Source organism: Ornithorhynchus anatinus, chromosome 1 (assembly GCF_004115215.2).
Source record: "Ornithorhynchus anatinus isolate Pmale09 chromosome 1, mOrnAna1.pri.v4, whole genome shotgun sequence".
Lineage (NCBI taxonomy): Eukaryota > Metazoa > Chordata > Mammalia > Monotremata > Ornithorhynchidae > Ornithorhynchus > Ornithorhynchus anatinus.
In genome coordinates this window covers 184190931-184213559 of record NC_041728.1, presented here as the reverse complement: position 1 = coordinate 184213559, position 22629 = coordinate 184190931, and the positions used below count along the sequence as shown (strand labels likewise).

At 57.1% G+C, this 22629-nt stretch overlaps 1 protein-coding gene across 1 annotated transcript in view; it reads left to right on the top strand.

Annotated features, from left to right (window-relative positions):
• The window catches only part of C1H2orf76 (chromosome 1 C2orf76 homolog), a 31673-nt gene extending 14456 nt beyond the window's left edge, over positions 1-17217 (top strand). The window contains exons 4-7 of the mRNA XM_029076238.2: positions 6143-6180; positions 10467-10548; positions 15124-15233; positions 15886-17217. Coding sequence (XP_028932071.1) covers positions 6143-6180; positions 10467-10548; positions 15124-15200 — 197 coding nt within the window. The 3' untranslated portion in view covers positions 15201-15233; positions 15886-17217. The remainder of the gene's footprint in view (positions 1-6142; positions 6181-10466; positions 10549-15123; positions 15234-15885) is intronic.
• The last annotated feature ends 5412 nt before the right edge of the window (positions 17218-22629 follow it).

Sequence of the window (22629 nt, the reverse complement as noted above, 5' to 3'; positions counted from 1 at the left end):
TGAGAAATGCCATCGTTAATCGTACCGAGCGCTTGTGGGTCCCGGCTAATCCTGGCTCTACCGCCCGTCTGCTGCGTGACCTCGGGGCAAGTCGCTTCACTTCTCTGGGCCTCAGCGACCTCATCGGGAAAAAGGGGATTGGGACTGTGAGCCCCACGGGGGACAGGGACGGGGTCCCACCTGATTATCTTGTGTCTACCCCGGGGCTTAGAACGGTGCCTGGCACGTAGTGAGCGCTTAACAAATACCGATCATCATCGTCGTTATTATCGTAATTATAATTCAACAGGGTTGGTAGAAAGTTCCGTTACAGAGAAGGAAAATGGCAGAGAATGAGAATGTGGACCTGAGGAGAAGCAGCATGGCCTAGCGGCTAGAGCCCGGGTCTGGGAGGCAGAAGGGCCTGGGTTCTAATCCCGGCTCCGCCGCTTGTCTGCTGGCCGACCTGGGGCGAGTCGCCTCACGTCTCTGGGCCTCAGTTTCCCCGTCTGTCAAATGGGGATGGAGACCGGGAGCCCCACGGGGGACAGGGACCGGGTCCAACCCGATGACCTCGTATCTACTCCAGCGCCGACAACAGTGCCGGGCACATAGCGTTGACCAAAAACCCTTTAAAAAAAAATAAAATAAAATAAGTGCTGTGGGGCTGAGGGAGGGCGAATGAAGAGAGTAAATCCAAGCGCGAGGCTGGCTCGGAAGGGGCCTCACCTCCTCCAGGAGGCCTTCCCAGACTGAGCCCCCTTTTCCCTCTGCTCCTCCTCCCCTCCCCATCGCCCCGACTCCCTCCCTCTGCTCCCCTGGGCTTCGGAGTCAGAGGTCATGGGTTCGGCTCCCGGGCTCTGCCACTTAATAATAATAATAATGTCGGTATTTGTTAAGCGCTTACTGTGGGCCGAGCCCTCTCCTAAGCGCTGGGGTAGACAGAGGGGAATCAGGTCGTCCCACGTGGGGCTCCCAGTCTTAATCCCCATTTTACAGAGGAGGTCACTGAGGCACCGAGAAGTGAAGTGACTCGCCCACGGTCACACAGCTGACGAGTGGCCGAGCCGGGATTCGAACCCGTGACCCCTGACTCCAAAGCCCGGGCTCTTTCCACTGAGCCCCGCTGCTTGTCAGCTGTGTGACCGTGGGCGAGTCACTTCACTTCTCTGGGCCTCAGTTCCCTCATCTGTCAAATGGGGATTAACTGGGAGCCTCCCGTGGGACGACCCGATGGCCCTGGATCTCCCCCAGCGCTTAGAACAGTGCTCTGCACCTAGTGAGCGCTTAACAAATACCAACATTATAATTAACATTATTATTACCCCCCTCCCCGCCCCACACCGCTTGTCTGTAGTTGTACATATTTATTATTCTATTTCTTTTATGAACGTGTACGTATCTATAGTTCTCTTTATTTATATTGATGCCCGTCTACTTCTTTTGTTGTCCTGTCTCCTCCTTCTAGACCGTGAGCCCGTCGTTGGGCAGGGATGGGCTCTATCTGTTGCCCAGTTGTCCATTCCAAGCGCTTAGTTCAGTTTCTGCGCACAGTAAGCGCTCGGTAAATACGATGGAATGACTGAATGAAGAGGAAATGAGGGCCTAGTCGGGGAAGGCCTCTCGGAGGAGACGGGATTTTAAGAGGGCTTTGATCATCCGCTTAGTACAGCGCTTTGCACGCAGTAAGCGCTCGATACGATTGATGGATTGATTGGGAGAGCGATCGTCTCTGGGATTTGAGTGGGATTTGAGGAGGGAGGGCGTTCATCCCCATTTTCCAGGGGAGAGACCTGAGGCCCAGAGAAGCGAAGTGACTCTCCCAAGGCCACACAGCAGACAGGCGAAGCGGCGTGACCTAGTGGAAAGAGCCCGGGCTTGGGAGTCAGAGGTCATGAGTTCGAATCCCGGCTCCGCCACTTTCATTCATTCATTCAATAGTATTTATTGAGCGCTTACGATGTGCAGAGCACTGGACTAAGCGCTCGGAACGGACAAGTCGGCCACAGATAGAGACGGTCCCTGCCCTCTGACGGGCGCACGGGCTGATCGGGGGAGACGGACGGACGAGAACGATGGCGATAGATAGGGTCGAGGGGAAGAACGTCTCACTTGTCAGCTGAGTGACTGTGGGCACGTCACTTCACTTCTCTGGACCTCGGTTCCCTCATCTGTAAAATGGGGATTAACCGTGAGCCCCACGTGGGACAACCTGATGACCCTGTATCTCCCCCAGCGCTTAGAACAGTGCCCGGCACATAGTAAGCGCTTAACAAATATCAACATTCTTAAGTGGCAGAGCCAGGATTAGAACCCGGTGCCTTCCCGACGCCCAGGCCCGGACTCTTTCCATTAGACCGCGTGGCTCATTGTGATTGTAGGATGCTTGGATTCAGAATCAGATTTAGAGAGCCAAGAGCCGCGACGCCCCAGGGGGACGGTGGGACGACCCGATGACCCTGTATCTCCCCGAGCGCTTAGAACAGCGCTCTGCACATAGTAAGCGCTTAACAAATACCAACGTTATTATTATTATTATTAAAGGACCACCCCACCTTGTGTGTGAGAAGCAGCACGGCCCAGTGGGTAGAGCCCGGGCCTGGGAGTCAGAAGGACTGGGTTCGAATCCTGCCTCCTGTCAGCCGTGTGACCCTGCGCAAGTCGCTTCACTTCTCCGGGCCCCAGCTCCCTCATCTGTTAAACGGGGATGGAGACCGCGAGCCCCACGTGGGACGGGGACCGTGTCCCAGCCAATTCGCTTGGATGCGCCCCAGCGCTTAGTACAGTTCCTGGCACCTAGAAAGCGCTTAACAAATGCCACGATTATTATTATTCTCTGGGCCTCCATTGCCTCCCCTGTCGAAAGGGGAGGCCTTTCCTCCCTTCTCCTTATTCATTCAATAGTATTTCCCCTGTGTCTACCCCAGCGCTTAGAACAGTGCTCTGCACATAGTAAGCGCTTAACAAATACCAACATTATTATTATCATTATTATCGAGCGCTTACTATGTGCCGAGGCACCAGCAAGGGACTGGCCCCACCGTCACCCAGCTGACAGAAGCAGCGTGGCTCAGGGGGTAGAGCCCGGGCCTGGGAGGTGGTGGGTTCTAATCCCGGCTCCGCCCCTTGTCCGCTCTGGGTGACCTTGGGCCTCAGAGATCTCCGCTGAAGATCTCTTCGCTTCTCTGGGCCTCAGTGGCCTCCTCCGGAGAATGGGGATGGAGACTGTGAGCCCCACGGGGGACAGCCTGATCACCCTTGTATTCCCCCTCCCGCCCCCCGGCGCGTAGACCGATGCTTTGCACGGAATAAGCGCTCAACAGCCATCATCGTTGTTGTTATTAGGTGGCGGAGGTAGGATTAGAACCCATGACCTCCGACTCCTAAGGCCGGGCTCTTTCCACTGAGCCCCGCTGCTTCTCGAGGCGAGGGGGAGGAGGGCGGCTGCTGCCCAGGTCCCCCGATTAATAACGTCGGCATTTGTTAAGCGCTTACTACGTGCAGAGCACCGTTCTAAGCGCCGGGGTAGACGCAGGGGAATCGGGTCGTCCCACGTGGGGCTCGCGGTCTTCATCCCCATTTGACAGATGAGGCCACTGAGGCCCAGAGAAGTGGAAGTGACTCGCCCACGGTCACCCGGCTGACGAGTGGCGGAGCCGGGATTCGAACCCATGACCTCTGACTCCAAAGCCCCAGCTCTTGCCACTGAGTGAGCCCGTCGTTGACAGGGATGGTCTCTATCCGTTGCCGAATTGTATATTCCAAGCGCTTAGTGCAGCGCTCCGCACATAGTAAGCGCTCAAGTAAACACTACTGAATGAACGAATCCGTGCAGAGCACTGTGCTGAGCACTTGGAACGTCCAATTCGACAACAGATCGAGACGGTCCCCGCCCACTGACGGGCTCCCGGTCTAATCGGGGGAGAAAAACGACGTGACCTGCCCGGGGTCACACGGCAGACACGTGGCGGAGCCGGGATTAGAACCCGGGGCCTTTGACTCCCAGGCCGGTGACACTGGGCCCCGCTCAGACGGGGAGCCCCACGGGGGACGGGGTCCGTGTCCCGCCTGATTAAGTTGCCCGTACCCCAGCGCTTAGAACACTGCTCGACGCCCGACGAGCGCTTCCCAGATACCGTTTTAAAAAAAGGAAAAAAAAAAAGTTGAAGAGTTCCAGAACAGATTCAGCTCTTAATTGGCAAAGGCCTTTTCGGGCATTAATTTTTCATCGCCTTAAATCGCTTTGTCGAGTGGCTTTTAACTCCGTTCCCTGTGCGCGGGGCAATTCCTGACCCAGAATCTTTTGAAACGGCAGCCCGGCTCGCTCATGCATTTTAATCGGCAGCGACTAATTGCGAGGTCGCGGGAGGTGGGGTGGAAGCCCAGGGTGGAGGATGGCGCGATTTATGTACTTGGAGAATTTACATAATAAACGGGAAATAAAAGCCCGGGGGGGGGGGCGGGGGCGGGAGGAGGAGCGAACGGGGAACACAATGTTCCGGTAAATAGGAAACTTCTTCGGATGGGGACTTCCAGCTGAAACGGCGTGAGGTGGTGCGGCCTATTGATAATGATAATGTGGGTATTTGTTAAGCGCTTACTCTGTGCAGAGCACTGTTCTGAGCGCTGGGGGAGACACAGGGGAATCAGGTCGTCCCCTGTGGGGCTCCCGGTCTTCATCCCCATTTGACAGATGAGGTCACTGAGGCCCAGAGAAGCGACTCGCCCACGGTCACACAGCCGACAAGTGGCGGAGCCGGGATCTGAACCCATGACCCCCGGCTCCAAAGCCCGCGCTCTTTTCCACTGAGCCACGCTGCTTCTCTAAAGCCTAGTCCCTCCCGGGCCCGGGAGGCAGGAGGACCTGGGTTCAAACCCTGGCTCCGCCACCCGTCGGCTGTGTGACCCCGGGCAAGTCGCTTCGCCTCTCTCGGCCTCAGTTCCCCCATCTGGAAAATAATAATAACGTCGGTATCTGTTAAGCGCTTCCTCGGTGCAGAGCACCGTTCTGAGCGCTGGGGGAGATCCAGGGGAATGAGGTCGTCCCACGTGAGGCTCCCAGTCTTCAGCCCCATCTGACAGATGAGGGAACTGAGGCCCAGGGAAGTGAGGCGACTCGCCCACGGTCACACAGCCGACAAGTGGCGGAGCCGGGAATCGAACCCATGACCTCTGACTCCCAAGTCCGGGCTCTTTCCACTGAGCCACGCTGCTCAGATCATCATCGTCGGTCGTGTCTGCTTTGGGCCGTTCTCCCTCCTTTTCTTTTTTTCTTAAATGGTATTTGCGAAGTGCTTATTGTGCCGAGCACCGTTGTAAGCGCTGGGGTAGATACAGGGTCATCGGGTTGTCCCACGTGGAGCTCACAGTCTCCATCCCCCTTTTCCAGATGAGGAAACCGAGGCGCAGAGAAGTGAAGCGACTTCTGGTCCAAGGTCACGCAGCGGACAAGCGGTGGGGCAGGGATACTCATAACGTTGGTATTTGTTAAGCGCTCACTATGCGCAGAGCACCGTTCTAAGCGCTGGGGGAGACACAGGGCAATCGGGTCGTCCCACGTGGGGCTCCCGGTCTCCATCCCCATGTTCCAGATGAGGTACCTGAGGCCCAGCGAAGTGAAGCGACTGGCCCACAGTCACCCAGCTGCCAAGTGGCGGAGGCGGGATTCGAACCCATGACCCCTGACCCCAAAGCCCGGGCTCTTGCCACCGAGCCGCGCTGCTTCTGAGAACCCAGGTCCTTCTGACGCCCGGGCCCGGGCTCTACCCACTAGGCCCCGCTGCTTCTCTTCCCTGTCCGCCCCTCACGCCGGAGGTCACCCGCTAACTCCCCCCTTCCCAGCCGCCGGCGTGGATCCTCGCCTCCCGTCCCTTCCCTCTCCTCCCGCGCGGAAATCGGGGGGGCGGCCAGGGAGGGGGCGCAACGGGGACCGACCGCCGACCTCCAAGACGGCGGGTCCGGCGGGATCCTTCGCCGGGGCAGTCGGAGGAAGCCGCCCGCCGCCCCTCGCTCTGTCGGTTTTGGGGATCGGCCCCGTCGCTCATCCAGCCGATAGTATTCGGCGAGCGCCTACGCCGTGCCCTGTCACTTTCTGACCCCTTCCCGCCCGCCCGAGCCGTTCGACGGCCGCGGAGTGGATTGAGACGACTCCTCTGTCTTTCAGACACGATGAAGATCGTCCATCAGGCCCATAGAGCGAAGGTACGTCCGGCGCGGGCCTCCCCCCGTCACCGCGGGCCGATCGAGCCGTCGGATTTATCGACCGCCTCCCCCGCGCGGAGCGCCGGGGCGGGGGGCTGGGGAGGGGGCGGCCCGGGGGAGTCGGGAGACTCGCTCCCTGCCCGCGAGGGGCTGACCGTCGAGAGGGGTTGAAAATCAGGGAGTACAGAGCTGTGATTTTATTTCTTTTTAGGAATAATAATGTTAATAATCGTGTTGGTATCTGTCAAGCGCTTACTACGTGCAGGGCACCGTTCTAAGCGCTGGGGGCGACACAAGGGAATCAGGTCGTCCCACGTGGGACTCCCGGTCTTCATCCCCATTTTCCAGATGAGGTCACTGAGGCCCAGAGAAGTGAAGTGACTCGCCCACGGTCACACAGCTGACGGGTGGCGGAGCCGGGATTCGAACCCATGACCTCGGACTCCGAAGCCCGGGCTCTTTCCACTGAGCCACGCTGCTTCTCATACTAATGCCGCTGTTGGTTAAGCGCGTCCTAGGTGCCGGGGGTGGGCGCAAGCGAAGCGGCTGTCCCTGTCCCCCGTGGGGCTCACGGTCTCGATCCCCATTTTCCAGGTGAGGCAACTGAGGCTCAGAGAAGCGAAAGGACTTGCCCAAGGTCACACAGCAGGCAGGCGGCGGAGGCGGGATTAGAACCCACGACCGTCAGACTCCCAGGCCCGGGTTCTGTCCATTGTCCGGCTCCCTCTCTAGATTTTAAACTCGACGTGGGCAGGGAACGTGTCGGCGGATCGTTCTGTTGTCCTCTCCCAAGCGCTTAGTACGGTGCTCTGCACACAGTAAGCGCTTAGTGAATGCGACTGAATACGAAAAGAAGGTCGCTCAATTCATAATATCTATTGAGCGCTTTCAGTGCGCGGAGCACTAGGCGAAGCACTCGGGAGAGGACGATATAACCGATTTGGGAGGCGCCTTCCCTGCCTGTAACGAGCAGACGGTCTAGACAGTGAGCCCGTCAGTGGGCAGGGACGGTCTCTCCCTGTTGCCGAATTGTCCATTCCAAGCGCTCAGTCCAGTGCTCTGCACATCGTAAGCGCTCAATAAATACTTCTGAACGAACGGAGGGCTGGAAAATGAAAAGGTCAGTCGATTCCCGGGATTTATTCAATAGTATCTATCGAGCGCTTACTGTGGGCAGAGCCCCGTACTGAGCGTTTGGAATGGACAATTCGGCAACGGATAGAGACCGTCCCTGCCAATTAGTGAGTGCTCACTGTGTGCGGAGCACTGCGCGAAGCACCTGGGAGAGGGGAGTATAACAGAGTCGGGAGATACGTGCCCTGTCCACGGCGAGCTTCCGTTCTCTATGAAATGCGGATTAAAACTGTGAGCCCCACATGGGACAACCTGATCACCTTGTATCCCCCCCCCCCCCCCCAGGGCTTAGAACAGTGCTTGGCACATAGTAAACGCTTAACAAATGTCATCATCGTTATTATTATTAGAGGGGGAGGCGGACGTTAATATAAGTAAATTTGGACGTCAGTGCTGTGGGTCTGATGGAGGGGTGAATAAAGGGTGAAAATCCAAGGACGGGGGTGAAGCAGGGACTGGGTCCGATCTGATTTGCTCACATCCACCCCGGGGCTTAGCACAGCGCTTGGCGCATAGTAAGCTCTTAACAAATACTGCAGCTGTTGTTATCAGGAAGCACTCAACAAATACCATTTAAAAAAAAACCTCCTGCCATTCGGTCATTCAATTGAATCGTACTGACTGTGTGCAGAGCACTGTACTAAGCGGTTGGGAAAGTACAATACAGCAGTCAACGGTGACATTCCCCGCTCACAACGAGCTCACGGTCCCCGAGGTCACCGACGACCTCTTCCTTCTCCAGTCTGAAAGAGTCTACTCCATCCTAATCCTCCTTGACCTCTCAACTGCCTTCATTCAGACGTATTTATTAATAATAATAATAATAATAATAATAATCATGTTGGTGTCTGTTAAGCGCTTACTATGTACAGAGCACCGTTCTAAGCGCTGGGGGAGATACAGGGTCATCGGGTCGTCCCACGGGAGGCTCAGAGTCTTCCTCCCCATTTTCCAGAGGAGGGAACTGAGGCCCAGAGAAGTGAAGCGACTCGCCCACGGTCACACACAGCCGACAAGTGGCAGAGCCGGGATTCGAACCCATGACCTCTGGCTCCCGAGCCCACGCTCTTTCCACTGAGCCACGCTATTCATTGAGCACAAACTGTGTGCCGAGCACTTCGCTTCTCTGTGCCTCAGTTCCCTCACCTGCAAAAGGGGGATTAGGACCGTGAGCCCCAGGCGGGACGGGGACTGGGTCCAACCCGATTTGCTTGGATCCGCCTCGGCGCTTAGTACGGTGCCTGGCACACAGTAAGTGCTTAATGAACACCAATACTAAGGGGTTGGGAAAGTCCAGTACAGCAATAAAGAGGGACAATCCCCGCCCCCAGTGAGCTCACAGCCTACAGGCGGGGAGAAAGCATCGATACAAGTAAACGGGCATCGATAGAAAGAAATGAAATTACAGATTCTGCCTTCGGCACCCTGGGCCACCTCCTTCTCCTGGAAACGTTATCCGACCCCGGCTTCCCGGACGCCGTCCTCTCCCGGTTCTCCTCCTGCCTCTCCGGCCGCTCCTCCTCCGTCTCCTCGGCGGGCTCCTCCTCCCGCCCCCTCGCTGTGGGGGTCCCTCACGGCTCAGTTCTGGGTCCCCTTCTAGTCTCCATCTCCGTCTCGGAGAACTCATCCGCTCCCGCGGCGTGGCTCAGTGGAAAGAGCCCGGGCTTGGGAGTCCGAAGTCATGGGTTCGAATCCCGGCTCCGCCACTCGTCAGCTGGGTGACCGTGGGCGAGTCACTTCACTTCTCTGGGCCTCAGTGACCTCATCTGTCAAATGGGGATGAAGACCGTGAGCCTCCCGTGGGACAACCCGATGACCCCCGTATCTCCCCCGGCGCTTAGAACGGTGCTCTGCACATAGTAAGCGCTTAACAGATACCAACATGATTATTATTATTATTACCTCTCCGCGGACGATTCCCAAATCTCCCTCTCCGGCCCCGATCCCTCTCCCTCTCTCCAGTCTCGCATCTCCTGCCTTCGGGACGTCTCCACTCGGATGTCGCGCCGACACCTCAAACTCAATCTATCCCAAACAGAACTCCTCATCTTCCGACCCAAATTGTATCCGCTTCCCGGCCTTCCCATCACCGGGGACAACGCCGCCGTCCCACGTCCGTTCCAAGCGCTTAGTCCGGTGCTCTGCACATAGTAAGCGCTCAATAAATACCGTTGAATGAATGAATGACTTTGGCGTTACCCTTTCCCCTTCTTTCTTTCCATCTACACATTCAGCCTGTCGCCAGATCCCGTGACTTTTCCTTCACCACATCGCTAAAATCCACCCTTTCCTCTTCATCCGAACTGCCAACCCCGTTGACCCAAGCCCTTACCCTACCCCGGCTTGATACCGACGTCCACCTCCCTGCCTCCCGTCTCTCCCCGGCTCCGGGCCGGGCTTCACTCTGCTGCCCGGATCGTTTTTCTACAAAACCGTCCGGTCCACGTCCCCCCGCTCCTCGAGACCCTCCGGCGGTCGCCCGGCCCCCCCCTCCGCAGCAAATAGAAACCCGGCACCGTCGGCTTTAAAGGCGTCCGTGGGGAGGCCCCGTCCTCCCTCCCCCGGCCGCCCTCCTCCTCCTCCTCCTCCGGCCCGCACGCTCCGCTCCTCTCGTGCCGACCTCCTCCCTGCCCCCCGTCTCGTCCCTCTCACCTCCGACCCCTCGCCCACCTCCTCCCTCTGGCCTGGAACGCCGTCCCCCTTCCTATCTGAGCGACCACCGCTCTCCTCACCTTCGAAACCTTCCGAAGATCACACCTCTTCCAAGAGGCCTTCCCTCCCTAACCGCTCCTCTCCCCGCCCTACATTTCCCCAAACCGCCCCTCCTGCCCTTCCTCGTCACCTCACCGGCACCGATGTAGTAATAATAGTAACGTGGGTATCCGTGAAGCGCTTACTACGTGCGCAGCGCTGTTCTAAGCGCTGGGGGAGATCCAGGGTCATCGGGTTGTCCCACGTGGGGCTCGCGGATAATCCCCATTTTCCAGATGAGGTCCCTGAGGCCCAGTGAAGCGACTTGCCCACGGTCACCCAAGCAGACAGGTGGCGGAGGCGGGATCAGAACCCGGGACCGTCCGACTCCCAGGCCCGGGCTGCAGCCGCCGGGCCGCGCTGCTTCTCGACCGTCGGTCTCCCCGCCCTTGTCCCCTCAGACCAACGAGCTGGTGCTGAGCCTGGACGACGATGACCGGCTGGTGCTGAGCGAGGACAGCACGCTGGAGGCGGCCGGAGTGGGTGAGCGACCGCGGGCCCGGGACCATCCCCGGGGGGTGGGAGGTTGGGGGGGGGGGGGCCTGGCCGTTTGAAAGCCCGATGACGGTATTTGGTAAGCGCTTACTATGTGATCCTATCCACTGTCCCCTCCAAGTGATTAGTACAGTGCTCTGCACGTAGTAAGCGCTCGGTAACTACTTTTGAATGAATGCTCCTCTGCCGCCCACCTCCTCACCGTCCCCCGTTCTCCCCCGTCCCGCCGTCGACCCCCGGCTCACGTCCTCCCGCCGCCCCGGAAGGCCCTCCCTCCTCACCTCCGCCAAACTCGCTCTCTTCCCCTCTTCCAAGCCCTACTGAGAGGTCACCTCCTCCGGGAGGCCTTCCCGGACTGAGCTTCCCCTTTTCCCCCTGCTCCCCCTTCCCCTCCCCTCAGCTGAGCCCCCTTTCCCCCTGCTCCTCCCCTTCCCCTCCCGTCAACACTGTGCTCGTTTGTAGATATTTTTATTCCCCTATTTATTTTGTGAATGAGGTGTCCATCCCCTTCATTCTATTTATCGTGATCAAGTTGTCTTGTTTTTGTCCATCCATTTCCCCCGATTAGACCGTGAGCCCGTCACTGGGCAGGGACGGTCTCTGTCTGTTGCCCAACTGGACGTTCCAAGCGCTTAGTCCAGTGCTCTGCACACAGTAAGCGCTCAGTAAACACTAATGAATGAATGCCAGGCACCGTTCGAAGCAGTGGGGGGGGGATACAAGGTCATCAAGGTTGTCCCACGTGGGGCTCACGGTCTCCATCCCCATTTTAATAATAATAACAGTAATAATAATAATGTTGGTATTCGTTAAGCGCTTACTGTGTGCAGAGCACTGTTCTGAAGCGCTGGGGGAGATACAGGGTCATCAGGTGGTCCCATGTGGGGCTCCCAGTCTTCATCCCCATTTTCCAGATGAGGTCACTGAGGCCCAGAGAAGTGAAGCCACTTGCCCACAGTCACCCAGCTGACAGCTGGCAGAGCCGGGATTCGAACCCACGACCTCTGACTCCCAAGCCCAGGCTCTTTCCACTGAGCCACGCTGCTGCTTCTCCTGTTAGTCTCCTATTCGTCTCATTTTCCAGATGAGGGAACTGGGAGTGGCCAGCCACTGTTCTAAGCGCCGGGGGAGATACAGGGTCATCAGGTTGTCCCTTGTCAGGCTCACAGTCTTCCTCCCCGTTTTACAGATGAGGGAACTGAGGCCCAGAGAAGTGAAGCGACTCGCCCACGGTCACCCAGCTGCCGAGTGGCCGAGCCGGGATTCGAACCCACGACCTCTGACTCCCAAGCCCGGGCTCTTTCCACTGTGCCACGAGCTGCTGCCCGCCCAGACCGGACGTTCGGTCCCCCGGGGAGGCCGCTTCTCATCGCGGACCACCCGACGCCCCGCTCGTCCCCGGCCCTCACCCCGGCCTCGGTCCGGAGCAGAGAAGCCACGTTGTCGTCCCCGCTCCGCCACCGGCCTGCTGGGGGGACCTCGGGCGAGTCACTCGTCTGAGGCACGAGAAGCAGCGCGGCCTAGTGGGTAGAGCCTGTTTGAGAAGCGGTGTGGAAAAAGCACGGGCTTTGGAGTCCGCGGTCATGGGTTCGAATCCCCGCTCCGCCACTTGGCATCTGTGTGACTTCGGGCCAGTCACTTCACGTCTCTGGGCCTCAGTTACCTCATCCGTCAAATGGGGATGAAGACTGTGAGCCCACGGGGGACAGCCTGATTCCCCTGTGTCTCCCCCAGCGCTTAGAACAGTGCTCGGCACATAGTAAGCGCTGAACGAGTACCGGCGTTGTTATTATCATCGTTCTAATCCCGCCACCTGTCAGCTGGGTGACTTCGGGCGAGCCACTTCACTTCTCGGGGCCTCAGTGACCTCCTCTGGAAAAGGGGGACGAAGACCGCCAGCCCCACCTGGGACAACCCGATGACCTCCAACACCCGCCCGTCCCCCCGCCAGAGCTCCGAACGGCGCTCGGCACACAGTAAGCGCTTAACGATTGCCGTCGTCGTTACCATCGGCCCGTGACGGCCCCTCTCCGGCACCCCCCGCCCCCGCCGACCCGGGGCTCCTGCCGGGGTGGGCTCCCGAGAATGAATCCTTGACCCGCGGGGTCCGAGGGCCGGGCCCGCCCTCCCCAAGCCGGACCCCCGCTGAATAATTGGGGGCCTTTGAAGGCGGTGTCGAGGAAGCCCATCTGCAGGGCCCTCACATCCCAGACTCATGAATTAACCATCGGCGCGGGCCCGAAATTAACTTCTGGAGACGCACGCTCTGATGGGTCATGAGGGAGAATGTAAAGAGATGGGGAAAATATTCCACTGATCCTCTAAGTGTGGAATGATCGTACCTACGGGCTAATTCCGGGGGGGGGGGGGGGGGGGGGCGGGGGGAAAAGAAAGGATCTTTTTTTCCCTTTTCTTTCCCGAGCCGACTCGAAAAATCCCCGGGCCTCATTCCGGGGCCTTGACAAAGAGAACACAGGAGGCAGAGGAGGGATTTGGGAATATCCTCAACGCCGTCTACGTTGCCGGGAGGTTTCTGAGGGAACCGATCACCTTGGCGATATGTCTTAAGGGCGGGCCGTGCGCGCCGGACGCTGTTCCGGGCGCTGGGGTGTAATTGGGTCGGGCGCTGGCCCCGTCCCGTGTGGGGCTGACGGTCTTAATCCCCGTATTACGGACGGACGAGGGAAGTGAAGTGACTTGCCCGAGGTCACACAGCAGGGAAGCGGCGGAGCTGGAATTAGAACCCAGGTCCTTCAGACTCCCAGACCTGAGCTGTCTCCACTAAGCCGCTTCTCCTGCTGATCGGTTCATTATCATTATGGTGTTTGTTAAGCACTTACCGTGTGCCGAGCACTGTTCTGAGCGCTGGGGTAGATACGGGGTCATCAGGTTGTCCCAACGTGAGGCTCACAGGCTTCATCCTTGATTCTATTTATTGCTATTGTTCTTGTCTGTCCGTCTCCCCCGATTAATAATAATAATAATAATAATAATAATAATGTTGGTATTTGTTAAGCGCTTACTATGTGCAGAGCACTGTTGTAAGCGCTGGGGGAGATACAGGGTCATCAGGTTGTCCCACGTGAGGCTCACATTTTACAGATGAGGTAACTGAAGCACAGAGAAGTGAAGCGACTGGCCCACAGTCACACAGCTGACAAGTGGCAGAGCCGGGAGTCGAACCCATGACCTCTGACTCCGAAGCCCGGGCTCTTTCCACTGAGCCACGCTGATTAGACCGTGCGCCCGTCAAAGGGCAGGGACCGTCTCTATCTGTAGCCGATTTGTCCATTCCAAGCGCTTAGTCCAGTGCTCTGCACATAGTAAGCGCTCAATAAATACTATTGAATGAATCCCCATTTTCCAGAGGAGGGAACTGAGGCCCAGAGAAGTGAAGTGACGTGCCTAAAGTCACACGGCGGACGTGGAAGAGCAGGATTGGAACCCAGGTCTTTCTCATTCCCAAGCCCGTGCTCTATCCACTAATCCACACCGATTGGCCCGTATCTACCAACCCTGTTATATTCCTGCTCTCCTAAGTGCTCGGCACAGTGCTCTGCACACAGCAAGCACTCAATCCGAGCCGTTTGTCTCCTGTGACCTTGGGCGAGTCACTTAATAATAGCAATAATTATTGTATTTGGTCAGCGCTTACTATATGTCAGCCAAGCAAATGGGATTGGACACGGTCCCTCTCCCACGAGGGGCTCACGGCCTCCATCCCCATTTTCCAGATGAGGTCACAGAGGCCCAGAGAAGAAGAAGAAGAATAATAATGGTGGTATTTGTTAAGCGCTCACTATATGCAAAGCACTGTTCTAAGCACTGGGCGGGATACAGGGTGATCGGGTTGGCCCCCGTGGGGCTCCCGGTGTTAATCCCCATTTTCCAGATGAGGTCACTGAGGCCCAGAGAAGTGAAGTGACTCGCCCACGGTCCCACAGCAGACAAGTGGTGGAGCCGGGATTAGAACCCACGACTCCCAAGCCCGGACGCAATCCGCTGCTCCTTGCCGCTTCTCACTTCACCGGGCCTCAGTGACCTCATCCCTAAAATGGGGATTGAGACTGCGAGCCCCACGTGGGGCAAGCGGATTACCTTCTATCCACCCCAGCGCTTAGAACAGTGCACGGCACCTAATAACCACTCAACGGACACCCCGCCGTCATTATTATCGTTATTATGGATTGACTGATCGAAAGGCACGAATATGACTATTTACGGTGATGCTGTTGTCTTGTTTTCGTCCGTCCGTCTCCCCCGATCGGACCGTGAGCCCGTCGAGGGGCGGGGACGGTCTCTATCTGTTGGCCGGTTGTCCATTCCAAGCGCTTAGTCCAGTGCTCTGCACACAGTAAGCGCTCAATAGGTACTATTGAATGAATGAATGAATGAACAACCTCCTCTGAACAGAAAGTCTACTCCCCTTCTGGATTCCTCATAATTCCAGGTCCCATCGGCGACCACCTGGGGGGCTTATTTTTTTACCCCCCCCCCCCCCCGCCCCGCCCCGCCCGCCGCTTCCGGATGAAACTTTTCCAACTCCCGTCTCTCCCTTTCCAGCCCACGAAACCGAAATAGCATTCTTCCGTGACGAAGATTACAAGAACTACAAAGCTAATCCCGTTTCATCGTGGTGAAGATTCCCAGGCTCGCCTCCCTCCGAACCCCGAGTAAGCTCCTTTATTCCGCTCGGCGAATCCGTTTTTTAATGGAGAGGTGAATCCCCGGAGAGGAGGCAGCGGAGCGAGGCCACTGCCTCTCGGGATCGGCGCCGGGCGGGGAGAATTCAGGCCGCCTCCAGCTTGGGACGCCGTTCGTGACACGAGCCCGGGCCTGGGAGTCAGAGGCCGTGGGTTCGAATGCCGGCTCCGCCACTGGTCGGCTGTGTGACTTCGAACTAGTCACTTCACTTCTCTGGGCCTCAGTTCCCGCATCTGGAAAATGGGGATGAAGACCGGGAGCCCCACGCGGGACAACCTGATCGCCTTCTATCTCCCCCAGCGCTTAGAACGGTGCTTGGCACGTAGTAAGCGCTTAACCGATACCATCATTATTATGAGGGAACTGAGACCCAGAAAGGTAAAGTGACTCACCCGGAGTCCCACAGAGACAAGCGGCAGAGCCGGGATTAGAACCCGTGACCTTCTGAGTTCATTTATTTCTGTTCACGTCTCTTTACCCCCTGGACCGTAAACTCGGCGCGGGCTGGGGATGTGTCCGTCTGTTGTTCTGTTGGACTCTCCCAAGCGCTTAGTACGGTCCTCTGCACCCAGTAAGCGCTCAATCAGTACGATTGACTGAACGAAGCCGTTCCTCTTTCAGGCTGCGCCTTCCCCTCTCCCCTCGGCCCGTCCGAACGGCGGCCCGCGGCCCGATCCTCCGGGCAAGTACCCGATGGGCGTCCGCCGGCCCCGGCCCCGAAGAAGACGCCGTCCACGTCGAAGTCCTCCCGCCGGCCTCCGGAGCCCAAGATCGGTCCGGCCTTCCTCTAGGCCTCCGGTGACCGTGACGGAGCCCAAACTTGTTTGGGGGCCTCTGCTGACCGTTGGCGAGTCCATCTTTGGTCCGGGCTTCCCCTAGACCTTTGTGGACCATTGCCGAACTTCTTCTAGATCTCCGTTGACCATCGTCGAGCCCAGGGTTGTTCCAGGCCGCTCCCCGGGCCTCCGTTGACCTCTGAAGAGCTCGACCTTGGTCCGGGCTTCTGCCGGACCCCTGCTGACCGCTGCTGAGCCCGTGTTTTGTCCGGGCTTCCGCTAATCCTTATCCCCCTGCAGAGCCCAGAAAGGCCCCGCTTGCAGAACCTCGGCACGAGGGGGAACCGTCCCCCAGCCGGCGGCGGCAGAGAGAAGGGATGGCCCAGTCCGGCCTCACTCGAACCGGGGACCGGGGGACGGACTACGACGGGCGGAGCGGCTCCGAGGAATCTCGGCGGCTGAAGCGATCAGACCGGGCGATCGATCCGTGGTATTTATCGAGTACTTACAGGGTGCAGGATAGGGTACTGAGCGCTGTATTCTTCCAAGAGCTCAGTACAGTGGCCTGCACACAGTAAGCAATCAATAAATATCATAGATTGATTGGGAGAGGGCGATAGAGCGAGTAAATAAGATCCCTGCCCTCAAGGAGCTGAGGCTCTACTGTGTGCAGAGCACTGGGGAGAGGACAATAGGCAGTAGACAAGGTCCCTGCCATCAAGGAGCCGACAGTGTGCAGAGCACTGTGCCGAGCGCTGGGGAGAGGACAGTAGAGCGAGCAGACGTGACCCCCGCTGCCCTCGGAAAACCTCGTGACTGCCGTGTGCGGAGCACTGTGCCGGACGCTTGGGAGAGGGCAATAGAGCGAGTAGACAAGCTCCCTGTCCTCGGGGAGCTGAGGGTCCACTGCTGTGTGCGGAGCACTGTGCCGAGCGCTGGGGAGAGCCCTGCCCTCAAGGAGTTTCCAGTCCACCCGGTGTCGGGGACGTCGGCGCCGTGACGGGAGCCCGGACTCGGACGGGCCGATTCGGGAACCTCTCGGGGCCTCCCGCCTGGAAAACTCTCGCCGGGAATCCCGGGGCCGCGGGCTGGTGGGTGGGACGCGGTGCCCGGTGGGAGACGTAACCGAAATCCTGTCGGGAAGAAATAAAGAGCTGCGTTGGGTCGCATTTATCGAGCGCTTACTACGTGCTGAGTGCTGTCCTAAGCGCTCGGGTGAGGACGGTGCAGCGGACGCATTCGCTGCCCACAACGGGCTTAGAGCGGGGAGACGGGCATCAATACAAAGACATCTATGACAGATGGGATCCTGAGTGGTGACGATGATGGCGTTCGTTAAGCGCTCGCTATGTGCCGAGCACTGTTCCAGGCGCTGGGGGAGATAGAAGGTCATCAGGTTGACCCACGTGGGGCTCACAGTCTCAATCCCCATGTTACAGATGAGGTGACTGAGGCACCGAGAATACTAATAATAATAATGACGGCTTTTGTCGATGATGATGATGATGATGATGGTATTTGTTAGGGGTTTACTTTGTGCCAAGCACTGTTCAAAGCACTGGGGGAGATACAGGGTCATCAGGTTGTCCCATGTGGGGCTCCCAGTCTTCATCCCCATTTCCCAGAGGAGGTAACTGAGGCACAGAGAATAATAATAATAATAATAATGATGGCATTTGATGATGATGATGATGGTGTTGGTTAAGCGCTTACTCTGTGCCAAGCACTGTTCTAAGCGCTGGGGGAGATACAAGGTTATCAGGTTGTCCCACCTGGGGCTCACAGTCTCAATCCCCATTTTACAAATGAGGTAACTGAGGCACAGAGAATAATAATAATAATAATAATAATAATGATGGCATTTGATGATGATGCTGATGCTGATGGTATTTGTTAAGCGCTTACTATAATAATAATGTTGGTATTTGTTAAGCGCTTACTATGTGCTGAGCACTGTTCTAAGCGCTGGGGTAGACACAGGGGAATCAGGTTGTCCCACGTGGGGCTCACAGTCTTAATCCCCATTTTACAGATGAGGGAACTGAGGCACAGAGAAGTTAAGTGACTTGCCCACAGTCACACAGCTGACAAGTGGCCGAGCTGGGATTCGAACTCATGAGCCCTGACTATGTGCCAAGCACTGTTCTAAGCGCTGGGGGAGATACAAGGTAACCAGGTTGTCCCACGTGGGGCTCACAATCTTCATCCCCATTTTACGGATGAGGTCACTGAGGCCCAAAGAAGAATAATAATGGCATTTGTTGAGCACTTACTATGTGTGGAGCACTGTTCTAAGCGCTGGGGGGGATACAGGGTGATCAGGTTGTCCCACGTGGGGCTCACGGCCTTCATCCCCATTTGACAGATGAGGTCACTGAGGCCCAGAGAAGCGACGTGACTTGCCCGAAGTCACCCAGCTGATGTGGCGGAGCCGGAATTAGAACCCACGACCTCTGACTCCCGAGCCCGGCCTCTTTCCACCGGGCCACGCACCGCTCAGTCCCACGCGGAGTGGTGATCAGGTTGTCCCACGTGGGGCTCCCAGTTTTCATCCCCATTTTCCAGATGAGGTCACTGAGGCCCAGAGAAGTGAACCGACTCGCCCAGAGTCCCACAGCTGACAAGTGGCGGAACCGGAATTCGAACCCTCGACCTCTGACTCCCCGGCCCGGCCTCTCGCCGCTCAGCCGCGCCGCTATGGGGCCGGGAGGGGGGGGGATGAAGAAAGGGAGCGAGTCGGGGCGACGCGGAAGGGAGCGGGAGGAGAGGAAAAGCGGGGCTTAGTCTGGGAAGGCCTCCTGGAAGAGGTGGGGCCTCGGGAAGGCTTTGAAGCCGGGGAGACTAAGGGGGAGAGTCACTGTCAGGCGCTTAGTACAGTGCCCTGCACATAGTAAGCGCTCAGTAAATACGACTGATCGATTGTCGGCCGGCCATGAGGAGGGAAGGCCTTCCAGGCCAGAGGCAGGATGTGGGCGAGAGGTCGGCAGTGAGATTGGCGAGATTTTCTCTGTTTCGCCATTTCCGGTCAGTCGGTGGTATTTACTGAGCGCTTACTGTGTGCAGGGCTTTGTAATCATCATCATAATAATAGTATTTGTTAAGCGCTTACTACGTGCCGAGCACTGTTCTAAGGGCTGGGGCAGATACAAGCTAGAAGTAGCATGGCTTAGGGGCGAGAGCCCGGGCTGGGAAATCAGGTGGTCATGGGTTCTAATCCCGCCCCCGCCGCTTGTCAGGTGTGTGACGCTGGGCAAGTCACTTCACTTCTCTGGGCCTCGGTTACCTCAGCTGTAAAATGGGGATGGAGACTGTGAGCCCTTCACTTCTCTGTGCCTCGGTTACCTCGTCTGTAAAATGGGGATTAACTGTGAGCCCCTCGTGGGACAACATGATGACCTCATCTCTACCCCAGCGCTTAGAACAGCGCTCGGCTCATAGTAAACGCTTAACAAATACCGGCATTATCATCCCGGCTCTGCCACTTGTCAGCTGTGGGACCGTGGGCGAGTCCCTTCACTTCTCTGGGCCTCTGTGACCTCATCTATGGGGATGAAGACTGTGAGCCTCACGGGGGACCACCCGATGACCCTGCATCTCCCCCGGCGCTTAGAACGGTGCTCAGCACATAGTAAGCGCTTAACCAATACCTACATTATTATTATTATTAAGCTAACCAGGTTGGCCGCAGTCCCAGTCCCCCATGGGGCTCACGGGCTTTAATCCCCATTTTCCAGATGAGGGAACTGAGGCCCAGAGAGGTGAAGTGACTTGCCCGAGGTCACCCAGCAGACGTGTGGTGGAGTCGGGATTAGAACCCACGACCTTCCGTCTCCCAGGCCCGGGCTCTAAGCGCTTGGGAGCGTCCAGGAGAACGATACAGAAGACACGTTGCCGGCCCCCAGGGAGCTTCCATTCATTCATTCATTCAATCGTATTTATTGAGCGCTTACTATGTGCAGAGCACTGTACTAAGCGCTTGGAATGGACAATTCGGCAACAGATAGAGACCGTCCCCGCCCGACGACGGGGTCCCAGTCTAATCAGTCTAGAGGGGGGGAGAGGCGCCCCTCATAGAAACCCCCAGACCTCATTACCCCCCGCTCACTGCCTGCCTCCCGGGATTCATTCACTCAGCCGGATTTATTGAGCGCTTACTGGGTGCACAGCACTGCGCTGAGCGCTTGGGAGAGGAAAATAGAACGATGATCATAATGACGGTATTTGTTAATCATCACGATGGCATTTGGTAAGCGCTTACTATGTGCCGAGCACTGTTCTAAGCCCTGGGGGGGACGGGGGACTAGGTAACAGTGCTTGGCGCAGAGTAAGTGCCTCGTGGCAAGAGCCCGGGCTTGGGAGTCAGAGGATGTGGATTCTAATCCCCGCTCCTCCTCTTGTCTGCTGTGTGACCTTGGGGAAGTCATTTCACTTCTCTGGGCTTGATTTACCTCATCTGTAAAATGGGGATTCATAATCATAATTTTGGTATTTGTTAAGCGCTTACTACGTGCCGAGCACTGTTCTAAGCGCTGGGGGGAGGTACAATAATGTTGGTATTTGTTAAGCGCTTACTATGTGCCGAGCACTGTTCTAAGCGCTGGGTAGACATAGGGGAAGCAGGTTGTCCCACGTGGGGCTCACAGTCTTAATCCCCATTTTACAGATGAGGGAACTGAGGCACAGAGAAGTTAAGTGACTCGCCCACAGTCACACAGCCGACAAGTGGCAGAGCTGGGGTTCGAACTCATGAGTCCTGCTTCCAGGGCCCGTGCTCTTTCCACTGAGCCACGCTGCTTCTCTGGTAACAATGCTTGGCGCAGAGTAAGTGCCTCGCGACAAGAACCCGGGCTTGGGAGTCAGAGGATGTGGATTCTAATCCCCGCTCCTCCTTCTTGTCTGCTGAGTGACCTTGGGGAGGTCATTTCACTTCTCTGGGCCTGATTTACCTCATCTGTAAAATGGGGATTCATAATAATAATAATAATAATTTTGGTATTTGTTAAGTGCTTACTATGTGCCGAGCACTGTGCTAAGCGCTGGGTAGATACAAGGTGATCAGGTGGTCCCCCGTGGGGCTGACAGTCTTCATCCCCATTTTTCAGACGGGGGGGTCACTGAGGCCCAGAGAAGTGAAGTGACTCGCCCGAAGTCACACAGCTGAAAAGTGGCAGAGCCGGGAGTCGAACCCACGACCGTGAGCCCCGTGTGGGACAACCTGATTGCCTCGCGTCTACCGTAGAACAGTGTCTGGCTCATAGTAAGCGCTTAAAAAATACATAGTAATATCATTAATAATAATTATTTTTCAAAGGTGAGGCCTAGACCCAGGCGGATTTTGTGCCTCTCACTAGGAGGGGGCAGCGCGGGCGGCCCTGCTTTCTTCATTCATTCATTCAATCGTATTTATTGAGCGCTTACTGTGTGCCGAGCACTGGACTGAGCGCTTGGGAGAGGACAATAGAATAAGCAGACACATTCCCTGGCCACAGTCAGTTTACAGTCAACGGGGGAAGGCGGCATGGCCCGGTGGATGGAGCCTGGAGTCAGGAGGTCATGGGTTCTAACCCCGGCTTTCCACGGTCCGCCGGGTGACCTTGGGTGAGTCACTTCACTCCTCTGGGCCTCAGTTCCCTCATCTGGAAAATGGGGATGGAGACTGAGCCCCACGGGGGACAGGGACGGTGGCCAACCCCATTTGCCTGGATCCACCCCGGGGCTTAGAGTGGCTGACACACAGTAAGCACTTAACAAATACCGTCATCATTATCATTATTATTTATTGAGCGCTCACTGTACGCCTCGAGCACTCTATGAAGCCCTTGGGAGAGTCCAATACGTGAGAATGGGCAGCCAAATAATTGTGGCATTCGTTGAGCGCTTACTATGTGCCAGGCACCGTACTAAGCGCTGGGGTGGATACAGGCAAATCGGCTTGGACGCGTTCCCTGTCCCGCTTAGGCCTCACGGTCTTAATTCCCATTTTACAGATGAGGGAACTGAGGCACAGAGAGGTGAACCCATGTATCCAAGGCCCCACGGCCGATAAGTGGCAGAGGTGGGATTAGAACCCAGGTCCTTCTGACTCCTAGGCCTGGGCTCTCTCCACCACGCCGTGGTGTGAACGTATTCCTGTATGAATTCATTCATTCAATTCAGTCGTATTTACTGAGCACTTACTGCGTGCAGAGCGCTGAACTAAGCGCTTGGAAAGGACAGTTTGGCACCAGATAGAGACAGCCCCGCCCAACGACGGGCTCACGGTCTGTAATAATAACGATGTTGGCATCTGTGAAGCGCTCACTATGTGCAGAGCACTGTTCTGAGCGCCGGGGGAGATACGGGGTCATCAGGTTGCCCCAGGTGAGGCTCCCGGTTAATCCCCATTTTCCAGATGAGGTCACTGAGGCCCAGAGAAGTGAAGTGACTCGCCCGCAGTCACCCAGCTGCCGTGTGGCAGAGCCGGGATTCGAACCCGTGACCTCTGACTCCCAAGCCCGGGCTCTTGCCACTGAGCCACGCTGCTCCTCTGTGTGTTCACGCGTGGCACGCTGTGAGCGCTCCATAGGTACGATCGAACGAATTCCCGGCC